We start from the raw sequence: 15653 nt of genomic DNA, 5'->3' as shown, positions 1-15653 counted from the left end.
TATGCTTGCTTATAATGGATGAAAGTAAGTAATTGATCTCAATTGTGTCACTCATTTCACCAAATAATTAGACATTAGATAGAGTGAGGGAGAGAGAGAAATATTATATTGATTCCACCACTTAGACACCATCATTATTATAGTACAGCAAAAAAATAAATTAAAATGTTCCCTTTGATATAATAAATTGGTTTATCTTCTTGGCAGATGAGAAGAAGTTTCAGCGTAATATGAAAGAAGTTGAAAAATAAAAAAAAATTATTGGAGTTATTGTCCAGGCATAATGATTGTAAGAAAACGTGGCAGACCAGTATATAGAGTGTTTTTATCAACTAACTAGGCCATCCAATCTAGGGATTTTAGTAACCTTTGGACATCCACAGCCCTAAACAATTGGTGTGATTTTCTGTCTATCAAAACTTAATGGAAAACTGACTTAAGAATACCCCAATATGCAATTTTTACACAACTTTAATCTCAGTTCAAGCACATCTTAGGGCAATATTAACAGTGGGTACTGTGTTTTATGGTAAAGCTAGTGAAGTTTATGCGCTGTTTGCAATCATATGTTACCCATAGCAAAATTCCACTGCATTACAATAGGAGCAAAGCTCAAAAAAATATTTAAAATCTAATTGATAATGTTACTTTCAGATATCCAATGGTTTATATAAAAGATTGCTTGAACATGAACCTGTTAGATAATATATCTAGAAATTTGGGAGAGCTATATCTCCATCACTCCCTGCTTAGTGTTCACATTCCAAACAATTCATACATTTTTTTTAGGGAAATCTCCACTATTTTATATATTACCTTACAGCCATATAGATGCCAACTATTATATAAATCTGAATGGAAGAATGTGTGAATCTCTTCAGTATTATTTTTCGTCTTTCCCTTTTTATTTATTTATTTAAGTACTATCATTGGGACACTGGTGTAAGATTTCTGCCTTGTGAATTCTCAGTGTGTCTGTGTATATGTGTGTGTGCAATTGTGATCCATTGGGGCATTGCATTCCACAAACTGAAATTGGAGAGTCTGTGCCATTGTAATCCATGATTGTGTGTTCACTCCCTTCCCTTTCTTCACATTTCTGTGCCCCCCAAAAATTAAAGTCCTGGGAAATCTTTCTAATCATTAATGAATTACATTAATTGATTAATGGCCTTAATAAGTATTATTTGCATTATTTTCTCATATTAAAATAATTGAGGTCAAAAAAAGGCATGCCACTAGGGATTTTCAAAATGGTGAAAATATTCATTGGCATTGTACCCTCCAAATCCCTCGTCTCCATCATTGACTGACATGTTAAAAATATATAGTTGTATTTAGATTCATGACAATACAGTAAGTTTGGCTGAGCTATCCTCAGCCAGGCATAACATTTGAATTTCCTCTGTTCCATCATTCCAGAAAACTTTCTTTCATCCATTCTCTGAACTATTGAACTGAACTGAGCTATTCTCTCAATTAAATACAACTTTTCCCATGATAATAAAACAGAAACGAAAGGTACCTGCTATCTTCTCGTGTTTCTGGATGATGGATTTCAAGTTGGTTGACCTCTCAGATACCACCTTTCCAGAGTCAGCAAGAGTTGAGGGCAGGGCACTTGGGAATGTTTTGGAAGCTGGGCTGGAAACCCCTTTTTGCGGCTCAGGCCCAGATGGCCGCTGAGGGGAGTCCTCAGGTTCTTCCTCTTCGTCATGGCTGAGGATGAAACTGTCACGCAGCTTTGCTCTTGGTTTTTGGAGCTGGACTGGCTGTGATGGAGTATTCCCACCTAAAGGAAAATTAAATTTTTCAACTATGCGACACTAATGGAAGAGTTTTCATAGATAAACAGGAGTAATTAAAATATGAATTAAGAGCATCAAAAAATTAACTAGGGCAAAGATCTGTTTGATTAATTATAATTTCTGCTGTACTAATTACTTGCCTCTGGGCTCTGAATTAATAAAGAAATGCCCTGGTTTAAAAATGTTTTGGAAAAATACCTTCATTACCCACATCATTATGGTTTACAGTTAGGAGAACACACTGATTATAACGTTCCTCAGATGCAAACATCATACTATTTGATAGCTTATTTGCATATTTACCCGGAACATTTGCCAGTATATCGGGAATTAGGAAACTCTTGTTAAACTTCAAATCCTTATGACAGTGGCAATCATTAGTTGAATCTGCCCTTTTGACTGCGGCTCAAATCTTAAAGAATTCTTACTGGAAGAGTGCGAGATTTGAGAACGAACGCTAAAATAACTATAACTGAAATCTTTCCGAAGCGATAGTTAACTGAGGCTTAGCAGGGGTCGTTAAACTTCTGAGATAAGCCTATCAAATATAATGAAGTTTTTGATCAAACAAGTCATCATAAATAACCAATGCTTTAATCTCATGAGATCATTTTACAGATTTTCTTGTGAAAATAATAAACAAAGACTCATTTTATTTATTTATTGATTCCTGGTACTAAAAACTTCAGATTTTTCACGGATTATCATTTTAAAAATAACAATATCACCGGTCGAATACGTATATTACTTGGGGACACGGCCGTAATTACCCTCTCTTTTTTTAGCGGAGGTGGGTTAACACTCACGCGCATGCTGCTCGTGCCGGCGCACGAGGTCCCTCAGTTGCACGGAGGTCTCCGTCATGGTGGAAGATGTGGACGGCATTTCCCTGCCGTCGTCCTCCTCGTCTTCACTCGGACTCTGGCTGTCAGGCCTCTCCGGGGATTTGGATCTGTCGGTCAGTCGTCTGACCTCTGGGGGGGAGAAGCGGGCAAAAAATTAGCATCCAACGGCCAAAATTGATATTCGCGGTACCCCTTATTATCGGCGACAATAAGAACTTGCTGCTGAGTAAGCGTTTACTACGTGGCAATAGTCAATTTTTACAATGTTATCATTGCACTACTCTCTGGGAGAATTAGAATTTAATTTTAAAGTCGACGAAGGAGGGGATAATTGAATTCCATACGGGGAGTCACATAATAATATTTCAGGATATATTAAAAGTATCTACAGTTTACCAAAGAGCAAAAAGAAAACAAATTTAGGGGTTTTTAATCGTGGCTTTTTGGAGCAGCTGGTTGACGCTGAGGAAGCTTTCGAATTTTGCTGAGAATAGAAAATATAGTGCCTGTACGATTTCATGGCACTACAGAGAGCGTCTTTATGGACGAAAGGGCTATTCTTTGCTCTTTTGCTGAAAAGGGGGAGAGCTTATTTGAAATTTAACACTTTAAAAGTCACCTCATAGTCGCATTGAGGAAATATAAACTCAAAACAGAAGTAGTGATGCTTAAAAAAAGTTTGAATTTTACACGAAAACCTGAAATTTAAACTGAAAGATTTTGATCTATGAACTTAATCAGATCAGGGGATTACTCATATTTTTTAGGCATATTTAGAGAGGGAAAACAACAAATTTAAGAAGAGATCGCCATCACAAACAAATCAAAATTCAGTTTCTTATTTTTAATTTTATTTTGAAATATACAACGCTTTCTTTATCAAAACTATCAAAATGCTAATTCATAGATTTTGACATCAGGGAGACGGCATATGGTACCAAAACTGTTCCGAATGAAAGAGATCATTAAATTCAAAATGTAACAGATCCTTTAAGTTTAACAGCATGCTTGTTTTACACATAGGTCATTAACAAACACTATCCTTGTATAGAAGAAAGATTGGATGGTTATAACAAAAAAAACTTTACAATTATGCATAGGGACTGCTAATATCTATCATCAAGTCTTCAACTTTAGAAAATTCCCATATGAACACATATTTTTATTTGAAGCAGTTTAGGGGTAGTTAGCAGTTAATGTGAGGCAAAGAGTATGGGATTCAGTTCAGAGCAAGGACGGAATTTCCTCTGAAAATTAAAATGAACTTTTGGATATAAATACAGAACATGACACTTGACTATCAGCTATCAGAGAGAATCTCATTCCCATAGTGTAGCGGGGACCGAGTTTTATTGCCTTGCTTCGATTGATATACATACGAGTATTTTCAAGTTAATAGATTATTCTGGTTAAGTGCTGAATTAAAAAAAATACTGCCGTAGGCGCATAAATAATACTTCAGGTACATACTTCAATAGGAAAGTTACGGTTGGGTTATTTATACGATGTCAATAATTAATGATTATTAATATTTAGGGTTGAGATCGAGTGGAGTTTAAGAATGAAGAGCACAAATCAAATTAGTTCTGGTTTTTTGCGGAACCGTTTACTAAGGTAATATTTTTATCAAAATTAATTATGATAGTATTGAAACCATAAACTCTTCGACAATGCAGAAACAATAATCTCTTAGCATAACTCAAGAAATTAAGCCAAGAAAATATGGAAACCAGGAAATTTTTTTAAAATTAGTGTGTGTTTTAAGGGCACGCAGATAAACTAAAAGAGTACTCTAACCAGAAAAATAGCATTTTCGTAAAACTACCCGAAAATTATCTGTTTCGTTTTCATATTCGCTGATATGAAGAAACAATCGCCACCTCTCTACCTCACTATTTCACATCTCCCTGTTGGGGCGGGTTTTTCTCGAGTCAAGTCACTTACCCTTGGTTGTCTTGGACCCGCTGCTGATGGTGATTGCCCGCAACCCAAACAATGGCCTTCCGGAAGAATCTCGAACGTCAGACGTTTCCGGAGACTGGGGTCGGGGCTCCACAGAAGCTGAAACGGAAGAGAGAACGGAAATGGGATATCTGGACGAGTGAAGCGTTACGCAAGAATTTTCACTAGATAACAACCACCCAACCTCCCCCCCCCTTTTTCAAAGCTCACACGTCGATCAAGCTTTCCCCGATAAAAAAAATTATAATTGTTCAAGGTACCTTTTTACTTCATCTCAATCTGTGTTGTAACCTGCTTGGGGTTATTGTTCTCGTTTCTGTAAGTTCGGCTGAGAAAAGAGCGCTAATGAGCCCATTAAAACATGGGAAGTTTCGCTCCTTTAACGTTGGCGTGCAATAATTCAAATGCGTTTCTACGATATACTGCAAGGTGAATAAGCAATACGGGCAGTTCACAGCAGTGGAACGAGGACGCGAATGCCGGCGCACGTGCTGCCTACGTCCTCCGAAACTCATGACTGGCCATAGATATCACTTAGCCCATTTACTGGTGTCTCAATAGACTAAAACCTAGGACTTTTAGTGCAGTAATTCCAATGCCATTTAAAAATATGGAGTCGGAAAAAAATAAATTTAGCTTTAGGACTCTCAAATTTCTGTCTCCCAAGTTGTTAACACAACAAAGTTATGAAAACGAGTTTCGCTACTCAGGAATTACAGTTTTTGTAAAAACGAATTATGCCCCCCCCTCCCAACTTGCCACTTATATACAAATCACCATTACAAGTCACCAAAGATTAAAATTACGTCCTGCAATTCAATTCATCATTCTGAACCTGAGAGTACCTGTTATAAATAACTTCAGGTACGTACGAGTCCAACTCATGAGGTAATTATCTAGGAATCGTCCAATTCAATTGATGTGGAACATCAGAGGAGCCCGGGATCAAAAATGATCCATCGTTTCTATTGAAACCCTCCTCCATCAAAGATCCAAAGTCAACGATTTACTATTTTGAATAAAATAATAATCAGTAAGCGGTCTACATTATCAATTGACATAGCATGCAACTTCAGACATCAATATTGCTGTATAGAGCCCCATTTTTTTCGGAGAGGAAGAAGGCAGCCTTATTGAAAACTATAACCCGAACTACCCTTTGAACCTGTTGAACAATCCGGTGACAAGCACAATTTTATTTTCCCTCAAAGAGAACTAAGAATTTCACCTATTTCACCAGACGGACTGAGAAGTCCAGAAATGCTTGGCATAAAAGTTTTGATAAATAAAAAATGAAGCTAGATTATTTAATTATTCATTGCCATTTCCGTATTCAGACTAACAAAATATATTGATAGCAGATCATAGAGAAGTATATTGATAGTTCAATAGTTATATTTTAAAAACTTCCTCGACACAGGAACCTTAACAACCAATAATAAATTATTACAAATTAAACTAAAGATTGTTTTCAAAGATTCAAATATATTTTCCCGCTAAAACAAAGAATGTTTTTAAAAGTTAAGTAAATTATTCAAAAGGAGAGCATTAAGAAAAGAAAAAAATAAATAAAATCTTTCAACCTGATTTGATAATAACCTCTCAAAAGTACGTACATTGAAATTTGAATAGCTAAAGATAAAAACTTTCTACTTTTACTAAAACTACAACTTTTCTCGCCAAACCACGGCCAAATCATTCATTTGACTACTGCCGCAATAGATATTCATTAGAAACTGGCAGTGCATGAATATGGAGTGACTCCCACTTTTGATGCAGTTCACACTTCAAACTCCTACAGTAAAAACGTACTTCTTTCTCGAGAAATAAAACCTCGACAAATCACGGCAACGATAATTCGGGAAGAAGCAACGTTGGCGGGCAGGGAATTGGCCAAAATCCATCAAATGAGCTCCCCAGTCATTTACGCGATGAATAAAAGTGCCGGTCGAAGCAGCCGGCGGGCGCTCTACCCACGATTCTTGAAATCTAGTTAGAGGGAGGGGATGGAACGGGATGGGATGAAGTCGAGTCTCTCACGAGAGAGCCAAGAGGAGAGAGAGGAAAGGTTTTGAAAGGGCGCAAGTTAAAAAGGCGCGCAAGTTCTCCAAGAAGCTCGCGCTTGACCGGGGGGATAAAATTACCCCTCGGCTGAAGAGATAGTGTTACGGCAAGGACCCCCATACTCCCCCCGGGGTGAATACACCCCTCCCACTCTCTCTCTCTCCCTCCTTCCTCCATTTCTCACTCGCCCCTCAATTCGCAAGCACCCTCCCTCGGGGCCCTCGTTTTTCGCCGCAATGGAACCTTCCTTCCTCTGAGGAGCCGCGTAAAACGAGAGCTGTTTGTCGTGGGATGAGAGCCGGAAGGAGAAAAAGAGAGCGGTAGGGTGGGTGGGTGGAGAGAGAGAGGGAGGAATGGAGGTTGAGAGGGAGTTTGCTCTTTTCTGGGGAAGGAGTGGGGGGCACGCAAAACCCTTTGGTCGGCCTTTGGTTACGCAAGCGTTCATTTTTCGTCGACCGATAGGGACAGCTTCGTGAGAATCCCGCCGGACGACATGTGGCGCCCACGATGGCGAGTCGACGGCATAGACATGCACGAAAGGAAGAAAAATCGCCCTTCACCTCGCGACTAATTTTATAGTTAGGCACGAATTGATCAGTACGCTGTCATGAGCACTGTCTATTACGGACGCAGTGCAGAACGACAACTTTTCCAGAAGGGAGACATTTATTAGTTTTGATCCGCAGCAATGGCATATCCGTGCATTCGACTGAAAGATTCGTGATAGAAATGTCTGAAATAGATGAAATAGCTGAAATGTATGAAAATGGTTATATTCTGATCATATCCTGTATGCCAACAGTCTAAAAAGGAATTAAATGGCCTTATTTCATGTACACGTAAATCTAGTAGGTAGTCGATAGCCGAATAGGAGCTGTCGATAACTACTGATTAGTTATGAAGTGGCTATCCAATGATTGCCGGGAAATTTCTATCAGCTGAAAAATTAATGATATGATAGTCGAACTGAAAAGATTTTTTAAAAATATTTAAAAGAAAGATTATTTAATTTAAATGGCTTTTGGCTTGTAAGTGTACCTTTTTTAATTTTTCACTTTTCAATGTAAATTCAATCACCAAACATTAATAAAAAGATACTATGCATTGGCTACACGCATTTATGTCAGTATATTTCATATGATGTCCAGTTAAGGTTATAATTGGAGAGTTAGAACTGAACTGTAAATTTTAAATTAGAAATTTGCTTTTCGAGAAAACCCATACCATTCATTGGGCCAGACAAAATTATTACTATCACGAAACAAATATAGTAAAAATAATCGAAGCAAAAATAAGAAATCGATTCGACAGCACTTGGTTTGATATTTCACATTATATCTTGCTCTTTTTTTAAGCTAGAAGATTACAGGATCGGAAATAAAACGCGATTTCACATCGCGCCATTTCACACGCGATCATATCTACGCGCAATTCGTAATGACGCTATGGACGCGAACAACACAGTGATCCGCAAAGGAAGCACTCATGTGAGAACCGAACCAATGTGACAGGTGGAATTTTAGTTTCCCACCTGTAAAATACCAAGTCAAGTACTTTATGCACGTAATTCATATTCCAGAAAACCTTACGGCTCTTTTCCACAAAGAAAAACCTTTTCCTATCACTAAATTTACACTATCATGATAGTTTGACTATTTCATGCCATAAGATTAGCTAAAATGGTCATTTTCTCACGGAATTGATTTCCATCTAAGTACGTTCATTAATCTCCATATGCATGAATAACACAAATTTCGTGAAAAGGAAGGTTTTATGATTTCAATTTTGTCAAAAAGAAAATATATTCCTAATATGCATTCTTATTTTCACTCCAAGTCGCCAACACTGAGTATCGTGTAAAGAAAATGGACCACGAGAATTGACAGCAACTAAAGCACACCTAATCCACGCAAAGAAAATTAAGCAGAGTAAAAAATATCTTTAAATAATCAATCTGTCGCATGTAAAACTTCAACTTTTTCATTAATATACCAACGAAACTTAGCCCCAAGACTGATGCTGTTTTATAAATATTTTTTAAATTTCATTTGCTATAATTATTGCCAAATTGCTACTTGAAATATAAAAATATATTTTGGCTAAAGCATTCCTGGGGATCAATACGTTAATCCAATTATTCAATTCATCCTTCAAGATGCATCCTTAAATACAGGATTGAACAACCACACTGCCATGGACCCTGGGAGAGCACCTGCTTAAACCTACATATGATGTGAATTGCGATGGAACTCATTAAAAATATCATTTGGCGACTTTTATCAATAATTACCACTAAACTCTGAAATACGTCTAAAATTCTATTACTATAAATCAGTTTTTTCTGTTCTATTGAAAATAAATTGTTCTAAAATTTAATTTAATTTTGTTTCCGTTACACTCAGCTCGCAAGAATAAATCTTGCCGTCGCGTATACTATCATTCGTTAATTTTGAAATATTTACATCTTTAATTTTTGGAAGGACTATTCGTCAGATTCGTACATACATTTCTATTAAAATCGTTGGTATGCTGGCATGCATATTTTTATCAGTTCCGGCAGGGTGAAATGCAGTGGAGAAGAGCCGAGGTTCCTCACTAATTATAATTTTCTCCATCCCTCTTCTAACAAACCTCTTTGCAGGATTGTCCTCATTGTCTAGCACCTATTCTTGGCAGGTTTAAATGACTTAAGTAAAAAAACAAATTCTCCAAAGTTCAGTGGAGCTCGAAAAGCTAAGGAGAGCTTAATACAAATCTACGATCCCCCAAGTCCGGACGCCATTTATGCCTGATTACTTTTTTTTTATAAATTAGTTTAGAGAATATTTCAATGTCCTCGTTAGGGAAATCATGCAATTAAAATCCTCAAAAAACTTGCAAGAAAACAACTAGCAGCATAAAAACACCGCCGAAGGCTAATCAAACCGTCCCCTCAACCAATGCCCTCGTTTCGGCTGCACCAAAAGAAAGCAATTATTAACTTATATTAATCGCCTAGCAGACGTCTCTGGCGAAAATTAGGACTCCCGAGTAGAAGGACGCAGCGGACTTCGGCGAGAGAGTGGGCGGCAGAGGTGGAAGGTTGCCAGGAGACAAGCGATGAGGTGAAAAAGAAGAAGATCGGTGGGGGTGGGGCAAGGGGAGAGACCGTCGGGGAGAAGGATGGATGAGGTGCGGGAGGGGTTAGGGTGGTCATTGGGAGGGAGGGGAGGGGTGGGGGAGATGGAGAGCACACGAGAACGCAGGAGATAGTTACCATTGTAAAAACAGATCGCCCTCGCCTCGGACGAAATAACTGATATCAAACGTTTTCTTTCCGCGCGCTGGTCACCCAAGTAAGTATTCTAGGACATGTGTTTGTCGACCGACTGCCAAGACGGAAGACACTCGCAAAAGAAAACAACAGTATTTAGGATAGATAAGAAGGACTAGTTTCTTGGGCTGCCAGAAACATGCATCGACGTGTGTCGTGGCAATAAAAATGCTTTCTCGGAGACCATTTGAAGTATTTTCTAACCTTAAGAGGCTAACACAAAATCTCTGTAGTGCTATATATACATTTATCCGAAGATTAAATTAATGATATGGATAATCGTTTTCTTTCAAATTGAATCAAGGCTTGATTAATGTCTCGGCTGTATTTCTCGGCGCAGGAGGATGTTGCCAATGGAGTTATAAATGGAGGACACACTGATTTTATATTTTCTATGTATTAACATTGTAAGTATTCAATTCTACACCGAGAATTTTTCTAACGAACAATTTCCAATATCTAAAGAAGAGTAAAATATTTTTAAAATTTTCAGTGTTCTCTACCTGTGCATTTCCCTCGAAGAGAATTATTAAGTTCCCAGTATGGCCGAAATTAATTCTTATAATGGCATGTTTATCACTACCAATATGTTTTTGGCCATGCTTAGCCAAAAACAGAGTGTTTTAATCAATACAATGCGTGGAGAAAATAACTTGGCGCTTTTGAATTGGCAATATCAATCTTAAAACCATCAATTGCCATTTATAATTACCAAACACTGAAAACTACTGCTCTTTTCATATCGTCTCTCTTTTCGAGTTGCTGTGTTTAAGACGGGTATATATCTATAGATATCCATAAAGATAGATATATGCAGATATTCATGTAGACTATATTTACTTGGTGTCAAATGATTACATGCAATATTTGCTTGTAATCATTTGATACCGAGTAAATATAGTGTATATGAATATCTATCATATCGAATTCAACTGGAAGTCTCCTGGAATAAAATATGGTATCAAGCCTATGCTTGGCTCACATTAAGTAGTATTTGAAAGCGCTTCTTAATTTCTCTACAACCAAGCCAGGTTTTTTTCCACTTTGAAATTCACGTTTTATTTCCACGAATCAAATGCGTACTGAACAAATAAGTTTCAGAAAAATAAATTTCAATGCATAAATTCCCTCCCAAGGATGAAGCTTGGTACTCAACCCATATTATGACACCACATACTGCCATCCCCACTCCCAACCCCCCTCCCCCCTGCCGTGTCACATTCTTCCGGTCGGTACCCTCTTTCCCTTCCGCACACCCATATGGGTGCGGAGAGATGCGGAGGGGGCAGAGCCGTCCGGCCCGGAGCGCCACTCACCTTCCCGGGACTGGGTGTTGGGGGACGGGGCGGGGGCTGAGGGCACGCTGTCCGGGGGCGCCTGTTGCTGGGGCCGCCGGAGGGCTCGCAGGCCGAAGAGGGGCCGTCCGCTATCGTCGGTGGGCCCCACTCCGTAGCTGGATGTGATGGAGTCTGTGGGGCACGCCTCTCTGGGGAGCCCCGAGGAAGTCGATGTCAGGCTAGTCTTCTTCGGCGTGGAGGACGAGGGGGTGGTCGAGGGGCGAGACGGTGCCGGAGAGGACGGGGTGCCTGGAGACGGGGGAGAAGAAAAGAAAAACATCATGGATATGAGTTGCTGTTTCGAACAAAGGATGAGGGTGAAGGCCGCGAATGTGGCCCGTCCAAATTTATATCACTCAAAGCGCAGTTAAATCAAAACAAGTAGTCTCTTCTTTGAACGCAGATACTCAGAAATTGACCCAATTTCCAGCAGTCTTTATAATTAAACTATTTCATATTTATGCTCTTCATCTTGTGGCACCCTAATGCCGTATGTCTTATACAGATTACATTTTGCGTGCAAATATTAGTTTTTTGGTTTAATAAGGCTTTGCATGCATTACAAATTGTATTCTGATGAGATGAAATTTCTTTAAAAAGTGGAAAGTTAAAATATATTTAACATATGGTACATACACATATGGTCAATTTAAACAAAGATGTTTTTTTTATCATCTCCAAATTTATTCAGAAAAAAGCTCTGGCCCTAGCTTGTGGCCCTATAGTCTCCTTACTGAGCATTTTTTTTAAACTGTAGCCTACAAACAAGCCATTAACGTGGAGAACCTTAGGAAAATCTACGACATGACAAGATTGTGCCGTCTTGATACACCACTGTTAATTTGATGTGGACTTTGGACGGCTGTTAATTTCTATGGAGGCTACTCATACACTCTATCCCCTATCAGGCAGCTCAAAATTGTCATTACATTCTTCCTTTTTCTTCGTTTAACTAATGTTATTCCTTCTTTCATGGCGCTAAACGTCCCATTGTCATACACTATCCATTTCACCTTAATTTTTAAAAATAACACTTGTGGTGGATGAAAATTAACTTAAATTTAATTAAAAAGCTGACAAGCTGAAATGAAGGGAAATCACTATGGAGCAGCAATTGTACATATACATGTTTGCCTTTTTCTTTGCTCTTTTACTTCGAGGAGAATTTTAAAATTATTCTTAAGGGCACTTCGCCATTTAGCCCTACTCCAGCGTACATTAAATACCGATTTCCGATAAATTCCAATACGCTATAAGAAATCCATGAACACAGTTTATTAACTGAGATTAATACTACCATTTGAATTTCCTATTTTGATGCAAGCCTGAGTATGGTGCAACAAAAATATTCGCGGAATGTGCGAAAGAAACGCCACGATTCGAACATTTCAATTATTTTAGCCAAAAGTTCGCTACGTACACAAAAGTGTTGATTGCGTAAGGTGGTTACGATACCTTTACGGCAGAAAGTTAGGAAAGGCAGGGAGGCAAAAGAAACGCGGAATAGAGCGGTGGTGATCATTCGGTGATCTAGCACTCCCCGCTTGGCTTCGTCCTATTAACCACCGATCTTGCCCGCTAGGTGAGAGGCGCGTGGTTGTGCCACCAACCCACACCCTCCCATCATCCTGGGAGCGTTGCGCCTCACACCCGCACCCCGAAAATAGGAGATTTCGAGAATACCAACACAGCAGGCGTGAGAGGGCAGTTTAATTATTCCTCTGATGGAAGATTAAGATGGGCGACACGCAAACCTCATTACAGATAGTTGAAACCGAAATTAAATCATTATCTCCACCGCTTTCACTACCGTTCCCATATCTACGGTTGCGTAACGACGATGACCTCCTGTTGAAAGGACTCTTAATGTTTTATCCGCTGCCCTAACCCTTTAGTCCCGGATTTTTCAATTGGACTGCTCAGTTTTACTAACAGTGACAACTTTCCGAGCCAAACATTCTTCCGTAAGTGTGCGTCTCTGTATTTCGAAGATATACGAGGTTTCCATCAGAAGATTATTCAAATTTTTCGACAAATCTCAAGGTATTTTTTACCATCGCGTTGATTAGTTTCATATTTTCCGCTATAATTGCGAAATTTAATGTAATTTATTACGGAACACGTAAGCGGGAGTTGTTTCACATTTTTGCCAATCATGCCTTTTTTAATGAAGTGACTGAATGAGCGGAGATAATCGTTTCACTTAATGCAGGGGCCCTTCTAAATTAAAAAAATATATTGCACGACTGGGACCAGGCACGTCATGCAGGAGAGGTGGTGTGAGGTATGTGGAGAACGGAGCGGTCGCACGGGGCAAGGACGACGGCGTGCAGAAAATATTTCGGAACCAGAAAAAGGTGAAAAAATTTAATTCTTAAAAAAAAAGTTCAAAAATAATTCGAAATGAAATGAGAAAAAAAAATAAATTTTTGTTCAAATATTTTGTGGAAGGATGGCCCTTTGAAGTGCGAAGCATCGTCGTCTTGATCCCAGGCTAGTCCCTCTACTGGACCCAAGAGATTCATAAATTATGAAGCATGGCCGAAATGTGCAGATGCAACCCCATACGCAAAAAAAGTGGAGTTAAAAGCATTACAATTTGGGGACAATGAGTCAAATATGTATACAAAGTATGTTATAATTCACGTTTGTTTGATTCGCTGCGCGTTTTTTTCTCCAAAATATTTAAATAGGGGAAAACGGATACATGAATCTATGCTTTGCATTTTTATCTCCTTTATTTTTTTATCGTTGCCCTAACTGTCGAATTGAGTTTTGTTATCCTCCGGGAGTTAAATCAGACCCTCCTTGGTAGAGCAACGCAAATCAAACGACTGATTAAAAAAAAATTTCACCTTAAATTCAGCGTTCGTGTCTTAAAGAGGGTTACCAGCACATTTTTTTATTAATTGCGAGACGATTTATGTTTTTTTCCTCACACATTTTCCCAAAGAAACTACTAAATGGCGATCAGAAATAAGTAGGCCACTAATTAACTTCGTTTATTTCAACATGCAAAATGCAAATTAAGTACCGGAGGGAATATTCAGCAGAATTTTCCCGAAAAGGGGTCGATTAAAAAAAATTATACTGCTAATTTCCGCTTTACATTTCATATAAAAAATAAGAAAATTTGTGATTCTCGTTTAACTAACTCAAGTGATATACGGTCTGAGAAAGTAAATAGCCGAAAAGTAAAAGATCCCATGCTTGAAAATAAGCCGGTGAGAGCCTTATCCGTACGGCAATTTCACATTTTCTTCGGAGGTAAGACAAACATATCCAGACTTCATCATTACTTCATTAATTCATCATTAAATAAACGTTCACTATCGAAAATAACTCATTATGCATGAAAAGTACTCCACGAGCTCGTGGTATGAGTTTTAACCTTAGATTCGAAACACAGCACTAGAGTGGTGGAAGCGAGGTGTACGATCATTATAATAGGTAAATAACATTTTTAACATCAAACGGATATTTAAAAATCCATCGTTAGATGTCAAGAGGTTGATGACATAAACCAATGTTTGTCGACACAAAACGGAACGTAATTAAGCAAGGAAAGTACGGTGCGGAAACTTCTTAACTCGCCTTGACGACACAATTTGCAAGTCGTTCCGTCATTACCGTACAGAGAGAAGACTTCCGCCCGTGCGTGGGACGCCACCCTGTATTTTTAGGAGGAACAGGGGATTGAAGGAATTGAGCGGGCGATGGGAAAAATGACGGCAGCGGCGAAGGGGGCGGGGGAGAGGGGAGCGGGGCTGCGCGCACGAACGGTCGCTGGCAAAACGGATCCGATCGCCGCGCCCTCCGGACTTAATATAGGGATGCCACCGCTGCTCTCGCCGTTACGGAAGGCCGCCCAGATGGTCGAGGAGGAGGAGGAGGGGACGAGGGAGAGGGGAGTAGGTGGGGACCCCGGCGATCTTGCGGTGCACATCATCGCCTCCGTCACATCTTATCACTCACCCGATCCCCGAATCTCTCTCTCATCCTAACCCCCCCGCCCCCTTCCCGCTGCCCCGCCCGCAACCATTCCTGAACCAACCCGCCCTCCTCCCTCAGAGGGGGGCGGCTGCCTCTCCTTCCGCCCCCGCTCGTATCCGGCTATGACGAGAGCCGAGATAATAATAATCGTCCCGACTAAAAATATGAAATTTTAGGATTACGCAAGGCGCGGTTTGCGGGGTGGTTGCCGTGTCGTTTTTAATTCGGCCCGTAGGCAAATGATCGATTTAGCCACCCACGCCCTATGTCACGTTGTACTGCGGACAAAAATTGAACGTTTTCGATGATTCCGAGAGGAAATATAGACCTA

At 39.4% G+C, this 15653-nt stretch overlaps 1 protein-coding gene across 1 annotated transcript in view; it reads right to left on the bottom strand.

Annotated features, from left to right (window-relative positions):
• LOC139692210 (serine/arginine repetitive matrix protein 2-like) overlaps positions 1-15653 on the bottom strand; it is a 372759-nt gene that overhangs the window by 81057 nt on the left and 276049 nt on the right. The window contains exons 7-10 of the mRNA XM_071590276.1: positions 11309-11578; positions 4598-4714; positions 2615-2782; positions 1526-1792 (exon numbers count right to left, since the gene is read on the bottom strand). Of these exons, the coding sequence (XP_071446377.1) occupies positions 1526-1792; positions 2615-2782; positions 4598-4714; positions 11309-11578 (822 nt within the window). The remainder of the gene's footprint in view (positions 1-1525; positions 1793-2614; positions 2783-4597; positions 4715-11308; positions 11579-15653) is intronic.

Source organism: Hetaerina americana, unplaced genomic scaffold (assembly GCF_022747635.1).
Source record: "Hetaerina americana unplaced genomic scaffold, ioHetAmer1.1.p SCAF_4, whole genome shotgun sequence".
NCBI lineage: Eukaryota > Metazoa > Arthropoda > Insecta > Odonata > Calopterygidae > Hetaerina > Hetaerina americana.
The sequence above is the reverse complement of the archived record's forward strand: the minus strand, read 5'-3'. Positions and strand labels throughout refer to the sequence as shown.